The sequence below is a fragment of the Sciurus carolinensis genome, chromosome 7 (genome assembly GCF_902686445.1).
Source record: "Sciurus carolinensis chromosome 7, mSciCar1.2, whole genome shotgun sequence".
NCBI classification, from domain to species: Eukaryota; Metazoa; Chordata; class Mammalia; order Rodentia; family Sciuridae; genus Sciurus; species Sciurus carolinensis.
The window spans coordinates 136,601,601-136,616,495 of NC_062219.1; the positions used below are offsets into that span (position 1 = coordinate 136,601,601).

A 14,895-nucleotide genomic window follows, 5' to 3' on the forward strand; every position below is an offset into this window, starting at 1 on the left:
CACTGGGGACAGTCAGAGGGAAGATTCTGATGCACAAGGGGCGGGGAAGGGTTTGCTGCCAATCCCCACACCACACTCCGGAGTGGCTGGGCTGCAAAGAACTCCATCTCTGGGTGTGTATCCACACGCCCGAGACAGCCATTGTTATTGCACTGGGCCCAGGTGTAAACTGCAGGATGCATCCTGTTCCTCACCCCCTGACCTACACCCCAGTTCCCACGCAGAGGAGTTTTCAGCTCAAGGAGGGACCCTGCCATGGTCTCCACTTCTTCAGGCCTTGCCTCAGCAGGAAGTGATATGCGTTACCATAATGGGGTTATTTGGCACGAAAGAAAAGGGAGACACTGGTTTATTTCAAGGACCAAGAAAAACAAGTCTGTAAATGTTCTTTACAAATGGCGATGAACTACAAGATGGGTGCGATGGAGAGGAGACAGTAACACACAGCATTATTCTGAGCAACCTCCACCCTTCATGCCAACACTTGAACCGAGAAGGCACAGCCATCTTTCCTACTGAGGCTGTAACAGAATGGAAACGTGGCTCAGTTTGTCAGCTCCTACTGGGCAGGCAAAGCGAGAGGCTATTTTCAGCTGGCGTTGGGAGGTCCAGCCTGCACACAGAATGGATGCTGAAGGTGGTCCACGGCCCCGTTGGTGGCTGGTTCCCTGCTCCCTAGGTCCTTGGCTTCTCTTGATTCTCAATTACAAGCTTGTCAGTTGAATAGAGTTGGCCAATATGAACCTGAAGGCAAAGAAAAAACACAGGTCAAGAACCGTGGAAAAAGCCATCTATAACATTTAAATGCAAATTTATTTGCCTCTGCATTAAATGGCAGGGCTGTTCCCTTGTGGAAACTGCTTTGTGGGGCAAAGCTAATCACCAGAAGTGTCTCTAGTTCCTTGCACCATCCACCTCCCACATCCCTCCCTGTGAGAACCGAGACTCACACAGGCATTCTTTTTTTTTCCCCTGAAAGGCCACCAGGGCCAGTCAGGTGAGGCCATCCACCAGCCTCCCTGGTCGCTGGCTGGAGGCAGAGCCTTGCACGTGTGCATACAGGATCCCCCACCCGATGGAACGTCCTCCCTTTAGGACTGTCTCTTCCACCAGAAAGGCTTTCAGCATGAAGCTGACATGTGTTGTGTTTCGTCTATGCAGGGGTAGAGAGCGTGTTGCATTACGGGAAATGCAAACACTTAGCTGTCCACCCTGGTGGGTAGAGGGCAGTCTGTGTTCACACGCCTCCTGCCTACCGCCTTTCCTGCCTCTATTTTAAGTGTCCTTTTCAATTAAGTATCTCTGTTAGATAAAGGCTCCCACCATCTCTGATGGATGCCCAGCCGTAACCCAGGGCTATGACCTGTCCTTCCCCCAGAACAAAGGGTCTTTGTCACAATTTTTCTCTAAAGGTAGTTCCTGAGTGATGCTTTTTTTTCTTTCTTTCTTTCTTCTTCTTTTTTTTTTTTTTTTTAGGAATAAGTAGAACTGGTGAAGAAAGGGAGAATTAGGAAATCTGTCTGGATTTCAGAGTAGGGGCCCTTCCCTATGGACAATCTGGGGTGAGTAACTGCTCTTTAAAAAACAAGTGAGAGAAAACTCCCAAAGGCCAGAGCTGCCACCCAGAGGTACCAGGGGTCAGAATCAAGACTCCTCTGTGCTACTCCCCACAGAAGGGAGCCATCAGGATGTGCTTGGCTGAGTTTTCCAAGTGTTGAAGCTCCAGCAGCAGGCACAGTCTATGAGATGGCATATGGAAGAACTAAGAGTTGTTCTAGGACAGAATGGAAACAGAAGACTGGGGTGCAGCTTAGTGCGCAGGTGCTGGCCTGGCATGCAAATCTGCTGGTGGTGGCACACACCTGTAATTTCAGGCAGGAGGATCACAAGTTCAAGGCCTTCCAGGTACATAGCTCAGCTGTAGAGTGCTTCCCTAGCATGCACAAAGCCCTGTGCTCAATCCCCCACTGGGTTTTTAAAAAAAAAAAGGGAATGGGCTGCCTCAAGAAGCCGTAAATTCTGTTCCCGTGAGGAGCAGCAAGGATTGGGAAGGAATTTATATGCCAGACAGGTTTGAACCAGCTGAGCTCCTTCCAGCTCTCAGCTTCTGGGGCTGAAGGCATTGTGCACGTCTCCAGGGTCCATGTTGGACGCATCCAATTACAGCATGTGGTCTCTGAATGACCCAGCGCGATCCTCATCTTCCACTTCTGGCACATTGACACAAAGGGTGGAGCCTCAGAAAGAACCCCCAGCAAAAGAATCTGGACAATGGGGCTACAGTGACCCTGCCACCTGCTGGGTGACATTCCTCCTTGTCTCAGCATCCTCATCTGTAAATTCAGAGGCCTGAGTACTCCCAGGGGATCTTTGTAGTCTGTTGTTGCTCCAACAGTCCTTGGGTGCTCAAAAAAATTGACAGATACCAGGAGAAAGATGTGAGATTGAGCCGTACACTGCCTCCATGGTGAGTCTTTGAGCCAGTGTGGTGACTCCATGGCATAAGGTCCCTGAGCAGCTGGTGGGAATCTGGTCAAGGGACAGTCATTGCAGACATGGAGGGGAGGACGTTCACCTGGACCATGTGTGGCCCACACATACTGCCAATATGAGATTTGCTCAAGTTCACGTCTGTCTTTCTTTCCCACTGCCCCGCCCCACCTGCTTGGGAGCCCCTCAAAGGCAGCGGTGATGAACTGGGCAATCTGTGGGCTGGGCCCCGCAGTCCTGGCAGACCACCAAGTGTGTGCGAGAGAAGGAATCTGAGCCCAGGACAGCAAGTGGCTGTGCAGCAAAGATGGACAGAGAGGCAGGGCCTTCTCTTCCAGGGCGAGGGCGCTCTCCTTCAGCACACAGCGGGTGTTTGCTGGACGAAGCCCAGCAAGCCTGGAGGGCAGCCTGAAGTGTGATTCCTGCCTGTACAAGTGCAGTGTGGGGTGGGGGGAGGAAGGCAAGAAATGGGATGCTGCCCTTCCATCTGGAGTGCGGCAGATGGGGGTACAGAGCTGCTGGAACTGAGAAGGTGTGAGTCAGCTGAGGGAGAGGGAAAGGCCCCCTGAGGGCAGCTGGCGGGGAAGCACCGATGCCTTCAGAGCTCTGGAACGGGGTGGGGGAGGGCAGAGGGCAGAGACCAAAAGAGACCATTACGGTCTGGAGACACGGTGTGCCCCCAAAACTCCTGTGTTCACATAGGAACATGTGGAGGTTAAATGGTGGAACACAAGAGTCTAAGAAGTTGTGCCTCGGAAGCTGCCCTGGTGCCCACCTGCTGTGTGAGCTGGTGACAGACCTTGGTGTCAGCCACGTGGTGCTGGTTTTGCAGGAACACAGGATCCTGGTGTTACGGGGTCATGGAGGTGTCCACCAGATTTCAAAGGAAGGCCTGGGAGACGAGGCGACGAGTAGCAGGACTGGAACCCTTTCGGGCTTCCCCCGAGAGGGCAAGGCATGGAGATGTGAAGGTGAAGCCAAAGTTGGAATGGAAACCCCAGAAATTAAGAGATGCCAGTAACGCACTGTCCGTAGAGAAAAGCTGCTGGCTGAGTGTGCCAGGCTAGCACGCACTGACTGGCAAGGCCTTTGGAGAGAACATCTTGCTACCACGTGTCCCCGCTGCTGTACATGGAGTAACAGGACCTGTTTGCCCGGCTGGCTTCAGTCTTGCTTTGGGCCCATCCCTTCTTTTTATGCCCCTGCTCCTCCCTTTTGCAATGGGAACATTTACTCTGTGACACTGTATATTGGATATGTGTAACTTGCTTTTGACTTTTACTGGGGCTCAAAGTCAAGAGTTTGCCTTGAATTTAGATGAGACTTCAGACTGGGCCTTTTGGGTAAATCTGGAACTAAGAATACTATGTGACTCTTGGAGGCAAAGAGGCCAGAGCAGGGGCCCTGTTCAGAGTCAGCAAGAAAGGAGGTGAGAGAGGATGAAGTGTGAACTGAGGAAGGGGCAGCAGTGTAGAAAGAGCTGGCCAGAGAAAAGTGAAGTACAAAAGGGGGATCAATCACAGCAAGATCAAGACCCACAGGGCAGATGCTGCAAGTATTACTGTCCTCATTTTTTTTGGTGAGGAATGGAGGGCCAGTGGAATCAGAGCCTGGAGGAACAAAGATTTGAACCCCATACCTTCTGATCTCTGTCCAATGCTTTTTCCAAAATGGCGCTCCTCTGCCAGTTCCCCGAACGATGCTGATGTCTTTATGACAAAGTACACCTCACTGTAGCACAGGTGCAGTCACAGCAAGAACCATGAGCTATACGATTAACACTGGAGATGATCACACTAGGTGGTTGTGGGCTACCTTGTACCCATCTCTCCTTTTCCTTATTTGGGGTCAATGTGTAAGTCTAGAAGTCTACGGTGCCTAGCTTCCCTTGCAGCTAGAAGGGACAATGGGGTGTCAGATGACTTCATGAATGGAGGATATGGTACACACACATAATCAAAACACTGCCCCCTCCCCGCCTCCTTTCTCCTTGGAATATGAACCAGATGGCTGGAATACCAGCAGCCATATAGCTTGGTGAGGTAAGTTTGATATGGGAGTCACACTCTTGAGAATGGGGGACAGAAAGGAGGTGCCTGGATTCTTGATGACCATGAAGCCACCATGCTAGAGCTCTTGATACCTAAATGCCAGCTTGCTTGTATATGAGAAAAGAAATAAACCCTTATCTTTTAAAGCTACATTATTTGGGTTTCTTGTTACACACAGCTAAACCAACTCCTGATTGATTTGAATGCACAATGTGAATTTTAATTTTAGAGCATATAACTAATGAAGATAAAGGTCATTGCCAAGAAAGAGGTTTGTTGTTTCCTGTGATAAATGGAAACTATGTCTTTATCACCTGGGAGGTGCCATTAGCAGACAGCACTGATATTTTGAAAGTTCAAAAAAACTACATAAGGACTCTATGAAGAACTTATTCTTTTTCTCTGTAATACTTAATTGCTTTATGGGATGTGGATATGAATACTTGGGTATTCTTCTGCCTAGACTGTTAAATTTGCATATAAGTTTAAAATGTGTATGTGTATGCAAACATAGAAATATTTAAATTTGTAATTATATCATCACTAGTTTTTTCTACTTAACTTCACATTATGATCCTTATGTTATTAACTTCTCTGAAAGGATATTTTCAATAACTGTACATTTTGTTGTAAAGATGCATCATAATTTATTTAATCATTCTTGTATAAACACATTGTTTCCACTAAGTGCTAGGATTACCACTCATATATATTTTTTTTCATAGAAAAGGTTTCTAGAAGTGGAATTACTGGGTAAACGGATCTGAAAATTTTAGGGTTCCTAATGGACATTGCAGAACTTCTTGCCAAAGAGTTTCGCTAGTTTGTCCCACGGATGCTCCCTCTGGTGGCCCGACTGAAGGCTTCAGCAGCACATGTGCCCTGTGACAGAACAGACATGTCTGTCCCCACACAACATGCCGGGTGGACCTGGGCGTGCTAATGGCAACCCTCTGAGCATTGGCTAGAGAGGGAGCACAGGACTCTCCCACTATGTGGCTCTGCTGTGCTCCCAGCAAAGCCCCCACTATGTTAGTGAACCTGACATTTACTTCTCACCGTCCGCCACCCAGAGGACAGGGCCTCTGTGGGAGATGCACTCCTGCAAGACGCACTGTGTGTGTGGGAGCGACCCAGGTCCATGGGCCTCCAAAAAAATCCTTCAGAACAAAGGACAGGGGGACGATCCAAGGAGTCAAGTTGTAGGAAACTTGAAATCACAACAAACCAAATTCAAAGTCCACCCTGACTGAAGTAGGAATTTGATTTTTAAAAACCCATTTTATTTATGTATGTATGTATGTATGTATTTATTTATTTTTGTGATGTTGGGGATAGAAGCTAGGGCCTCACAATGCTAAGGTGAGTGTTCTACCACTGATTTATGTACCTGCCCTTAAAATATCCACCCAGATACAGGAATTTTATGGACTTTGCAGAAAAATAAAATAAAATGGGGAAAAAAAAAACCCACAAAAGCAACAAAATTCACCCACCCTTTGAGCCAGTGGTTGAGCTGGTCCCCTCTGCAGAAGGGCTCTTTCCTCCCTGGACCACTCTGCACACACAGGACTACTCGCATGGTGCTCACATGGCTCTGACTGCCCTGCACTGAGCCTGCCTCAGTTCCCTGCATGAGCATCAGTGACTGAGGGGAAGAGGAGGGGAGGGGACACATTACTGGCTTAAGCTGGCTTCACAGCATAGTTTAGGACAGTGTTCTGCACAGAGAAGGTACACAGTAAAGAGTCATGCACTACATAATGATGTTTTAGCCAACAATGGGTTGCACATAAGATGATGGGTCCAACAGATTTTTATCACCTAACAAAATTGCAGCTGTCTGAGTTTGTGTAAATATATCCTACTATGTTCCCACAGTGACAGTGTTGGCTACTGATGCATTTCTCAGGACATGCATACCCTATTGTTAAGTGATGTCTGACTATACTCAATAACTAAAAGTATCAGTATCATGAGTGCCATGGTTGTTATTAGGCTCTCTGCCCACTCATTCTAAAACCCAGGCTATAGGTGATTGCAGAGTGCTTTGGTGGTCAATGCCTGGTGGAAACCGAAGAATGCAAGTCAATAAAAATAGCAATAGGACCATTTACTGCAAGAATGCTCACTGACTGATAAACAGAACCAAATGATTTAAAACTGGCTGAGCACAGAGTTTAAGCCCATAATCCAGGGCTCTATGGGATTAACCAAGAGCAATTACAGAGAGGTAAGGGAAACATTTAGTTCACACAGGGAGGAAAAAGTAAAAAGTTATCTCAATGAATGCTACAAGAGTTGAGGCCATAAATGTTTGTGTAACAGTTCTGTTGCATTTATTTGGCCTGTAAAATGTGTCAGCACACATCAGGAGGCCAGCTGGGATCAATGCTGCAGTGCTAATGACAGAGTAGTTGCTTCACTGCTTCGGAGCTGCAGGTGAGAGGGTCTGGTCAATGGAAGTGAGGAAGAGCAATTAACAGCTTCAATTTACAGGTCCCTCCAGAACCCCAAATTGACTTATATGGCCACATCAGCCTATTACCGTGCATAAATTGGTCATTAAAGCTGATTGTACTTTCATTCTATAAACTTTAGGAGTTGGCATTAGAGTCCATTAGAAAAGTACACAGATTTTCAACCATAAGTAGACGGGATGCCTTGATGGCCTCCAAACATTATGAACTCTGAGACTCATTAGACAAAGAACCTGCTGCGGAGGAAGGAAAAGAATTCAAGAAAAAAGAAAAAATTGAGCCTAGTGTTTCAGGTCTCCATTGCCAAGTTCTCTGAAGCAACATGTCAGTCACCTGTTCTATACATCTCTGAGAGGAGAGTCAGAGGAGCTGGGCTGATCAGCAGGGGAGCGGGTGGTGGGGAGGTCTAGGAGGGGAATGGACGCAGGGCTGGGATCCTGATCTTGCCTCTGCTGCTTTCTGCTCATTTCACAGGGTGGCTACAAAAATCAAAAGAGACACTAGACACGGAGAAAATTTACCAACCTCCCGAGCTACAGGGGCCCAAGTATGTGAAATGTCTTAACGCTGCGGGAGGATTAAGTAAGAACAATGCCAGGCATATAGCAAGGGCTCATTAAATGTTATTTATGTGCACGGCATTGTGTGTGGCTGTTTCTGTCGAGATGCGTATCATGGGGTTCCAGAGCAGACCTTAAGACTCTCAAAGGCTCCTCACACTACAGCTCTTGAGAGCTATATTCTGTCATAATGAAACCTCCATTGTGGAGAGACCATGTCGCGATGACTGAGACCACACCTAGTTTTGAACGTGAGCTTTCGGAGCTGGACTCGAGGGAAGACTGCTCTGGGGGCTCTGCCTGCTGTTCAGGCAGGGGTCGTGAGGCTCCCAGCGGGTCCCAGCAGAGGAGCTGCACTGACACTGGGAATCTATTAGAGAGAGGAGGACTTTGGGCTTTGCTGGCAAAGGCACCAGGTGGATTGTCACCGCTCCCTTTCCTCTTGGAGGCTGGTGAAACCAAGCAGGCAGCGGATGCTTCCTGGCCAGTTGGGGACAGTGCTGAATACTGCTTCTGGCATCATAACTATTCATGATGATAAAAATGACGTTTAATGGCATTTACTGTTTACCAGGTACATTTCTAAGTGCTTGACTAATTTAAATATTTCTTTTAGCCCCACAATAACTTTATAAAGAAGGTATTATTATTAGTAGTATTAATTTACAGTGTTATACAGGCAAATTGTAACTGCCTTGCTCTGCTTTAATTTCCATTTTTGGAAAGCATATACTTCTCTGATGGGCATACCTTTCCATGTCACCCATTAGGAGACAGCATCTCAGTGAATCACACTGGACATATAACAAGAAAAGCAGCAAAGCTCACAGCAACAAAAAACACACCTGGAGATAATCTTAATAAGAAATATCTGTGATCAGGAAGAAGCTAGAAAACTTTGAAATTGAAAATTTTAATGAAGTGAGAGATATACCATGTTCAGAAAAAGACTGAATTACAGGAAATAAAGATCAATTTCTGCAAATTAATCTGTGCTGGCAATGGACCTGGACCTGGTCCTTGTGCATGATGGGTAAGGACTCTATCACTGAGCTACACCACAATCTTTAAGGTATCTTTAGCACAATATAAATAAATAAAAAAAATAGGATTTTCTGAAATAGTTGACAAATGACTTTAAAGCTTATTCGAATGAATAAAAGTCAAAGATAAGAAAGAAAAATTTAAAAAGGAGACTCTTACAGCACTTTTGAGGTATAATTAAAACAATGTGGTCTTGGCCCAAGGCAAGAGAAATTAACAGACTAGGAGAGGATTTCAAACTGCACCTTGTTATGCAGAAGTAGTTAATACACAAAATCATCCTCCTGGGGCTTTAAGCTTAAAGAGACTGATACCTAGAACATTTTTTTGAAGTCTCCTATTGATTCTTACGTAGTGTATTCTGCTCTCTATGTACTTTGTTTAATAGAAAAATGTTTCCCAAGTCAATAAGTAACCCTGATTCTCCAAGAAGATGCACTGTATTTGTCCTGTGCTTCTAAGTGGCCTTCTGATAACACTCAGTTTCAGAAGCATACTTTAAGTATCGCACTTTCTCAGGACAGCTACACTTGATAGGGACTTTGGAAGAAAAAGCAAAACAAAAACCTCTGAGTCACTGATATGACTTCTTAAAAATATGAATCTTTTATAGTGGGATTCCAGCTTGTGGCCTCTTGTTAGATGGCACATGCCAAGTCACCTGCTCCCATTTGCCTGCGTGGTGGAAGGTGAGCACAGCACCTATGTCACTCCTCTGGTTGATGACCATGTCAGAAGCTTCTCCAGCTGTCTGCAATGCACGCAGCAACTCCCTCTGGTGAGGTCGCATTGTGGAGTCACCATCACAGCCTTGTCAAGTCACCAGCTACAAAACTTGTTTAGCTTGTTTTCACATCATCATTTTAAACTACACTTTATACTTTCCATAATTTTTCTACAGCAGCAAAGTGAAAGAGGGATAAATAGAATCATACACAATTTTCTCAGTCTTTTCTGTCTAGCAACAAGGAGGTGTTCTGAAACACAAAGATGAATATGGATCACATGTTGCTCCTTTAAAAATAGCTCAGGTCACATGACCATTTTCCCTCCTAGAATCTAATAGCCTTGTTTTTCAAAATGTTGACCTATAATAAGGTTATTAGTTTTAATTCTGTCATTTTATGCAACAACAACAAAAAAATGCTTGATCAAAGTGGATCCTTGACACGAAACTAAACTCAAAATGGATTAAGGACCTCAGAATCAGACCAGAGACCTTGCATCTTATAGAAGAAAAAGTAGGTCCAGAGCTTCAACATGTCGGCTTAGGACCAGACTTCCTCAACAGAACTCCCATAGCACAAGAAATAAAAGCAAGAATCAACAACTGGGATAGATTCAAACTAAAAAGCTTTCTCTCAGCAAAGGAAACTATCAGCAATGCGAAGAAAGAGCCTGCAGAGTGGGAGAAAATCTTTGCCAATCATACTTCAGATAGAGCGCTAATCTCCAGAATCTATAAAGAACTCAAAAAACTCTACACCAAGAATGCAAATAATCCAATCGACAAATGGGCTAAGGAAATGAATGGACACTTCACAGAAGAAGATGTACAAGCAATCAACAAAAATATGGAAAAATGTTCAACATCTCTAGTAATAAGAGAAATGCAAATCAAAACCACCCTAAGATTCCATCTCACTCCAATTAGAATGGCGAATATCAAGAATACAAGCAACAACAGGTGTTGGCGAGGATGTGGGGAGAAAGGTACACTCATACATTGCTGGTGGGGTTGCAAATTAGTGCAGCCACTCTGGAAAGCAGTGTGGAGACTCCTTAGAAAACTTGGAATGGAACCACCATTTGACCCAGCTATCCCACTCCTTGGCCTATACCCAAAGGACTTAAAATCAGCATACTACAGAGATACAGCCACATCAATGTTCATAGCTGCTCAGTTCACAATAGCCAGATTGTGGAACCAACCTAGATGTCCTTCAATTGATGAATGGATAAAGAAACTGTGGTATATATACAATGGAATATTACTCAGCCATAAAGAATGATAAAATTATGGCATTTACAGGCAAATGGATGAAATTGGAGAATATCATGCTAAGTGAGATAAGCCAATCTCAAAAAACCAAAGGACGAATGATATTGCTAATAAGTGGATGATGACACATAATGGGGGGTGGGAGGGGTTAGTGTTAGGGTTAGGGAGGGGGGCAAGAATGGAGGAATGAAGGACTGTATAGAGGGAAAAGAGGGGTGGGAGGGGTGGGGGGGAAGGGAAAAAAATAACAGAATGAATCAAACAACATTACCCTATGTAAATTTATGATTACACAAATGGTATGCCTTTACGCCATGTACAGAGAAACAACATGTATCCCATTTGTTTACAATAAAAAAAAAGAAAGAAAAGACAAATAGAATAAAAATAGGTTATTAAGTTAAAAAAAAAAAAAAAAACAAAACGTGTCAGTGGGCACAGTGGTGCACAACTATAATCCCAGCTGCTTGGGAGGCTAAAATAGGAGGATCACAAGTTCAAAGCCAGCCTTAGCAATTTAGTGAAGTCTTAAGTAACTCAGTGAGACCCTGTCTCAAATAAAATATAAAAAGGACTGGGGATGTGGCTCAGTGGTTAAGTGCCCCTGGGTTTAATCCCTGGTACCAAAAAAAAAAAAAAAAAGTGGATCCTTGAAAATTCAACCACCAATTAAAGTCCATTTCAAAGAACCCAGGGAGTGTGTTTGTGTGGGTGTGTATGTCTCTCATGTTTCCTCTCCCCAAACATACTCCATCTGCATTCTACCTGTAAGTCTTGATTTGAGATTCTGGATATTCCTTTCTTTTGGTACTAGGGATCAAATGTAGGGCCTCACACACACTTGGCAAGTGTTCTGCCCCTAGCTACATCCCCAGCTCCCTCTTAAAAAAACAAGAAAACAAAAACCATAATTTCTCAGCCAAACCAGAACACTTGAAAGTGAAAGGGATCTCTATTAATAATCACTCTGGGACAGCTGGTGTAAACAGGGAGGGTATATGGTCATGCTAACGAGGTGATGCACTCTTGCATCTGGTTTCTTTCTTGTCCCGACAAGCAAGGATGAAACACATTATTAACATTATTATCTCTTAGAGAGGGAAGGTCTAAGTTGCCCAGGTTGGCCTCAAATTTGCTATCTTCCTGCCTTAGTCTTTAGAGTAGCTGGGATTACCAGTGTTTACCACTGAACCTGACTAAGATACTGAATATTCTTTATGTGGCAAGAGGTGGAGAGAATCCACTTCTTACGCCTGTGTTGCTGACGGAGTAATGAACAAATTTATATCTTTTCCCATTTCCCAATGTCACAGTTAATGTTTCATCCTTATTTGTTAGGGATAAGAGAAAATCCAGATGCAAAGTACATACCGTCATTAGCATGACTATACACCCTGTTTATACCAACTGTTCCACCATGATTGTTAACAGAGAACTCTTTGACTCAAGTGTTTTGGTTTGGCTGGGGAATTATTCAGTTGTCCTCTTACCCACTGTTGTCAGCTTTCTGGGTCATGTTGCTTTTCTGCAAGACTGAAGTTCAGTTAAAAAAAATAAGCCTCTCATGCATTTGATGGTCTCTTTTGCATTCTAGGCCATTACAGTAAATAAAATTAAACCAGTTTTAACAAATCTCAGAGAACGGTGGCCTCTAAGGTGCCTGAAGCCAAGGGTAGTTGGTGGGGGTTCCCATCCCAACAAATCTACTGTTCCCTCCTCAGCAATGAGCCCACTTTCAATGGACACATATGCAAAGGCAGAGGTGCCCAACAAAGTCCATGCGCCAGAATCACAGGGTCAGCTTTTCAGGACAGGCCTAGCCAAGGCCCCACTGTGAAGTTTCTCATTAGGGAGGTCATGGGGTAATCTCCTGGGCAGGAGGCCCAGGAGAAATCGTTACTCTCTTGTCCTGATTGACATTCCTGAATGAAGAAATGATAAGACATGCTGATCTAAGGAGATTTGGGCCAAATGCTTAGGAGGGGCCATGGATAACTAAAGGAGCTGGAGAAGGGTACAGCCTTCACACCTTATGGAGCTGCTAGGAGATGCTATCGCCTCGCTCACTGTTAGCAGAGGGGCAGGGGATAACACCTCCCTGTCTTCCATACATACATACATGTGCTCTTCAGAGAAGAGGGTGCCTGTGGATGTTTTTATCTGCTGGTCTAGACCCCTGCTCAGCGTGGGAGACTGAAAAAATAGATGCAGGCACTTGGTCTCCCAGCATACTTCCCCATCTCGGCTGAGGCAGGGCAGAGCTGGGCACATGGGGACAATGGACACAGACAGTGTCAACCAGGAGTCCCTTGGAGCCACATGGCAGCACATGTAACTTAGACTCTGTGAGATGAAAGCATCCAAACTGCAGGTGCCCCATGTGGCCAGTCACCTGGCCCCCGGGGGCACTGGGCAGAACTCAGGACCTGAGCATCATGTCAGAGTAAAGCCTAGTGCTTCCCCAGCACGATGACAACAGAGACCAGGCAAAGTGCCAGAGACATCCCACCAGAGGTCACACTCCTGCACTCAGCAGTACGTCAGCCTCTGAACTCAGTGCCTCAGGCCACCAACAGCACAGCAGCAAGGCCAGAGTTCTGACCCCACTATAATTAGTGTCAGAGTGATGCAAATGCTTGGGCTGGGATGTGTGCCCAGGTGAGCAAGCTCCTGGTAGCATGTCTGTCCTCTCCTCTGGGGAATATGGTTGACAATCTGGAACAACTAGGCTGCCTCTTGCTATCTTATTCCTTCAAGGGACACCTTTTCTCAAGGCCAACTAGCTGTGATTTTAACAGCTGCTTTAAACAAATATAACTGAGAGCAAGCTCAGAAAAACACTTTGAGAACAATACAAACGCTAGGTTAGCTTCTCTACCACCCTGGACAGTTCATTTCTGGAGACTTGAGGATGGTCTGTGTTTCAGCTGGTTTTGCTTTGTCACCCCATGAGGTGGTGACTGACAGCAACTGCTTGGTTACAGGGAGTACACAGCCTCATCACCCACAATGCTTTGTGTTACTCTACAATCTCTTAACTCTGTGGCCTTCCAGATTTGAGGGCAGGATTACTCAAGGTACCATCACTGTAATAGACTCACAATTTCGGGAGCTCCAAAAACAGCAGAAACCTAGTTTACTGCCCTAAAGAAGTGACATTCGATGGTGAAAAAAATCTTCCAGAGTAGGATCCAGAAGTTCCACTTACACATTTTTAAAATTTAGGTTTGTGAAAAGTGCCGATTTACTTGATCTCTTTTAAACACTGCCCAGGGTGAGTTTGGTGCTTTCTGTAGTTGTTAAGAATGAAACAAAGTCCCCATGAAAGTCAATGAGTATCCCCTTTTCTGACTGTGCTCATCCCTCTTAATTTCCAGAAGTTTCTCTTGGACAGTCCCATATACAACTGCTCCTGACTAGATGCCATGACTGGTGGCAGCTGCCCTGCCCTCTGTCCTCACTGGCTGACGTCAGGCAGGCACATGTAAGACATGGTGAGAGCCAGCAAACAAACAAGAAAGGCAGTCCACACAGTCTTCCACAACTTGCCCTTTCTCATGCCCAGCACCCTGAGCAGCCTTCCCTGTCAGAAACACAGGTCCATTTCCTTCTTTCCAACAGCCGCAATGTATTCTTTAGCTCACAGTCCCACAAGGAGCTGCTGCAAAGTCTTTGGGGACTTTAAAACAGGTGCTCAGCAACACTCTCTCACTTCTCCAGTGCTTAGGAGACTTGTGAGAAAGATATTACACCTTAAACAATACTGGGGTCACACATGGACCAACACACCTGATTAACTGGGCTCCCTTCTGACCTTCCCTCCAGCAGTCAGGAGAAGACTGCACTAAAATGGTACTGAGAGAAAAACACCATCTCGAACCCTGCCAGGGTTTCCAGGGAGCACTACGAAGCATGCTCGTCTGGACCCCAGTCCTGCACACACGTTCCCTTCCAGCACAGCTACAAGGCAACACCTCTGCTCCAGGAAGCCCGTAGAGATGGTTGTGCACAGTGCAGAGGTGGGACACTGGATGCCATCAAGGGCAGCATGCAATGGGCACGCAATGGATGGTCCTTGGCTAATGTGACTCACCTCCTGCAAAGCCTCCCCTGAATGCTTCCACAGGACCCCCAAAGTTCAGGGGCAGGTGTATGTGTAAGCACTCTTAGGGACTATCAGACATGTTTTGGGGAAGAAGACCCTTGGTCAGGGGACAGAACAAGGCTATCAGTAACAGATATGTTAAAATACTGAATTACTTCCATAC

General features: G+C 45.6%; 1 protein-coding gene across 2 annotated transcripts in view; it reads right to left on the reverse strand.

Moving 5' to 3' along the window:
* Window positions 1-331: 331 nt before the first annotated feature.
* The window catches only part of Lyrm4 (LYR motif containing 4), a 151,975-nt gene continuing 137,411 nt past the window's right edge, over window positions 332-14,895 (reverse strand). For both annotated transcript variants that reach the window (XR_007109447.1, XM_047558212.1), the window contains one exon: window positions 332-744. Coding sequence is in view for 1 of the 2 variants with exons in the window: in XM_047558212.1 (XP_047414168.1) it covers window positions 676-744 (69 nt within the window). In the remaining variant the exon portion in view is untranslated. The remainder of the gene's footprint in view (window positions 745-14,895) is intronic.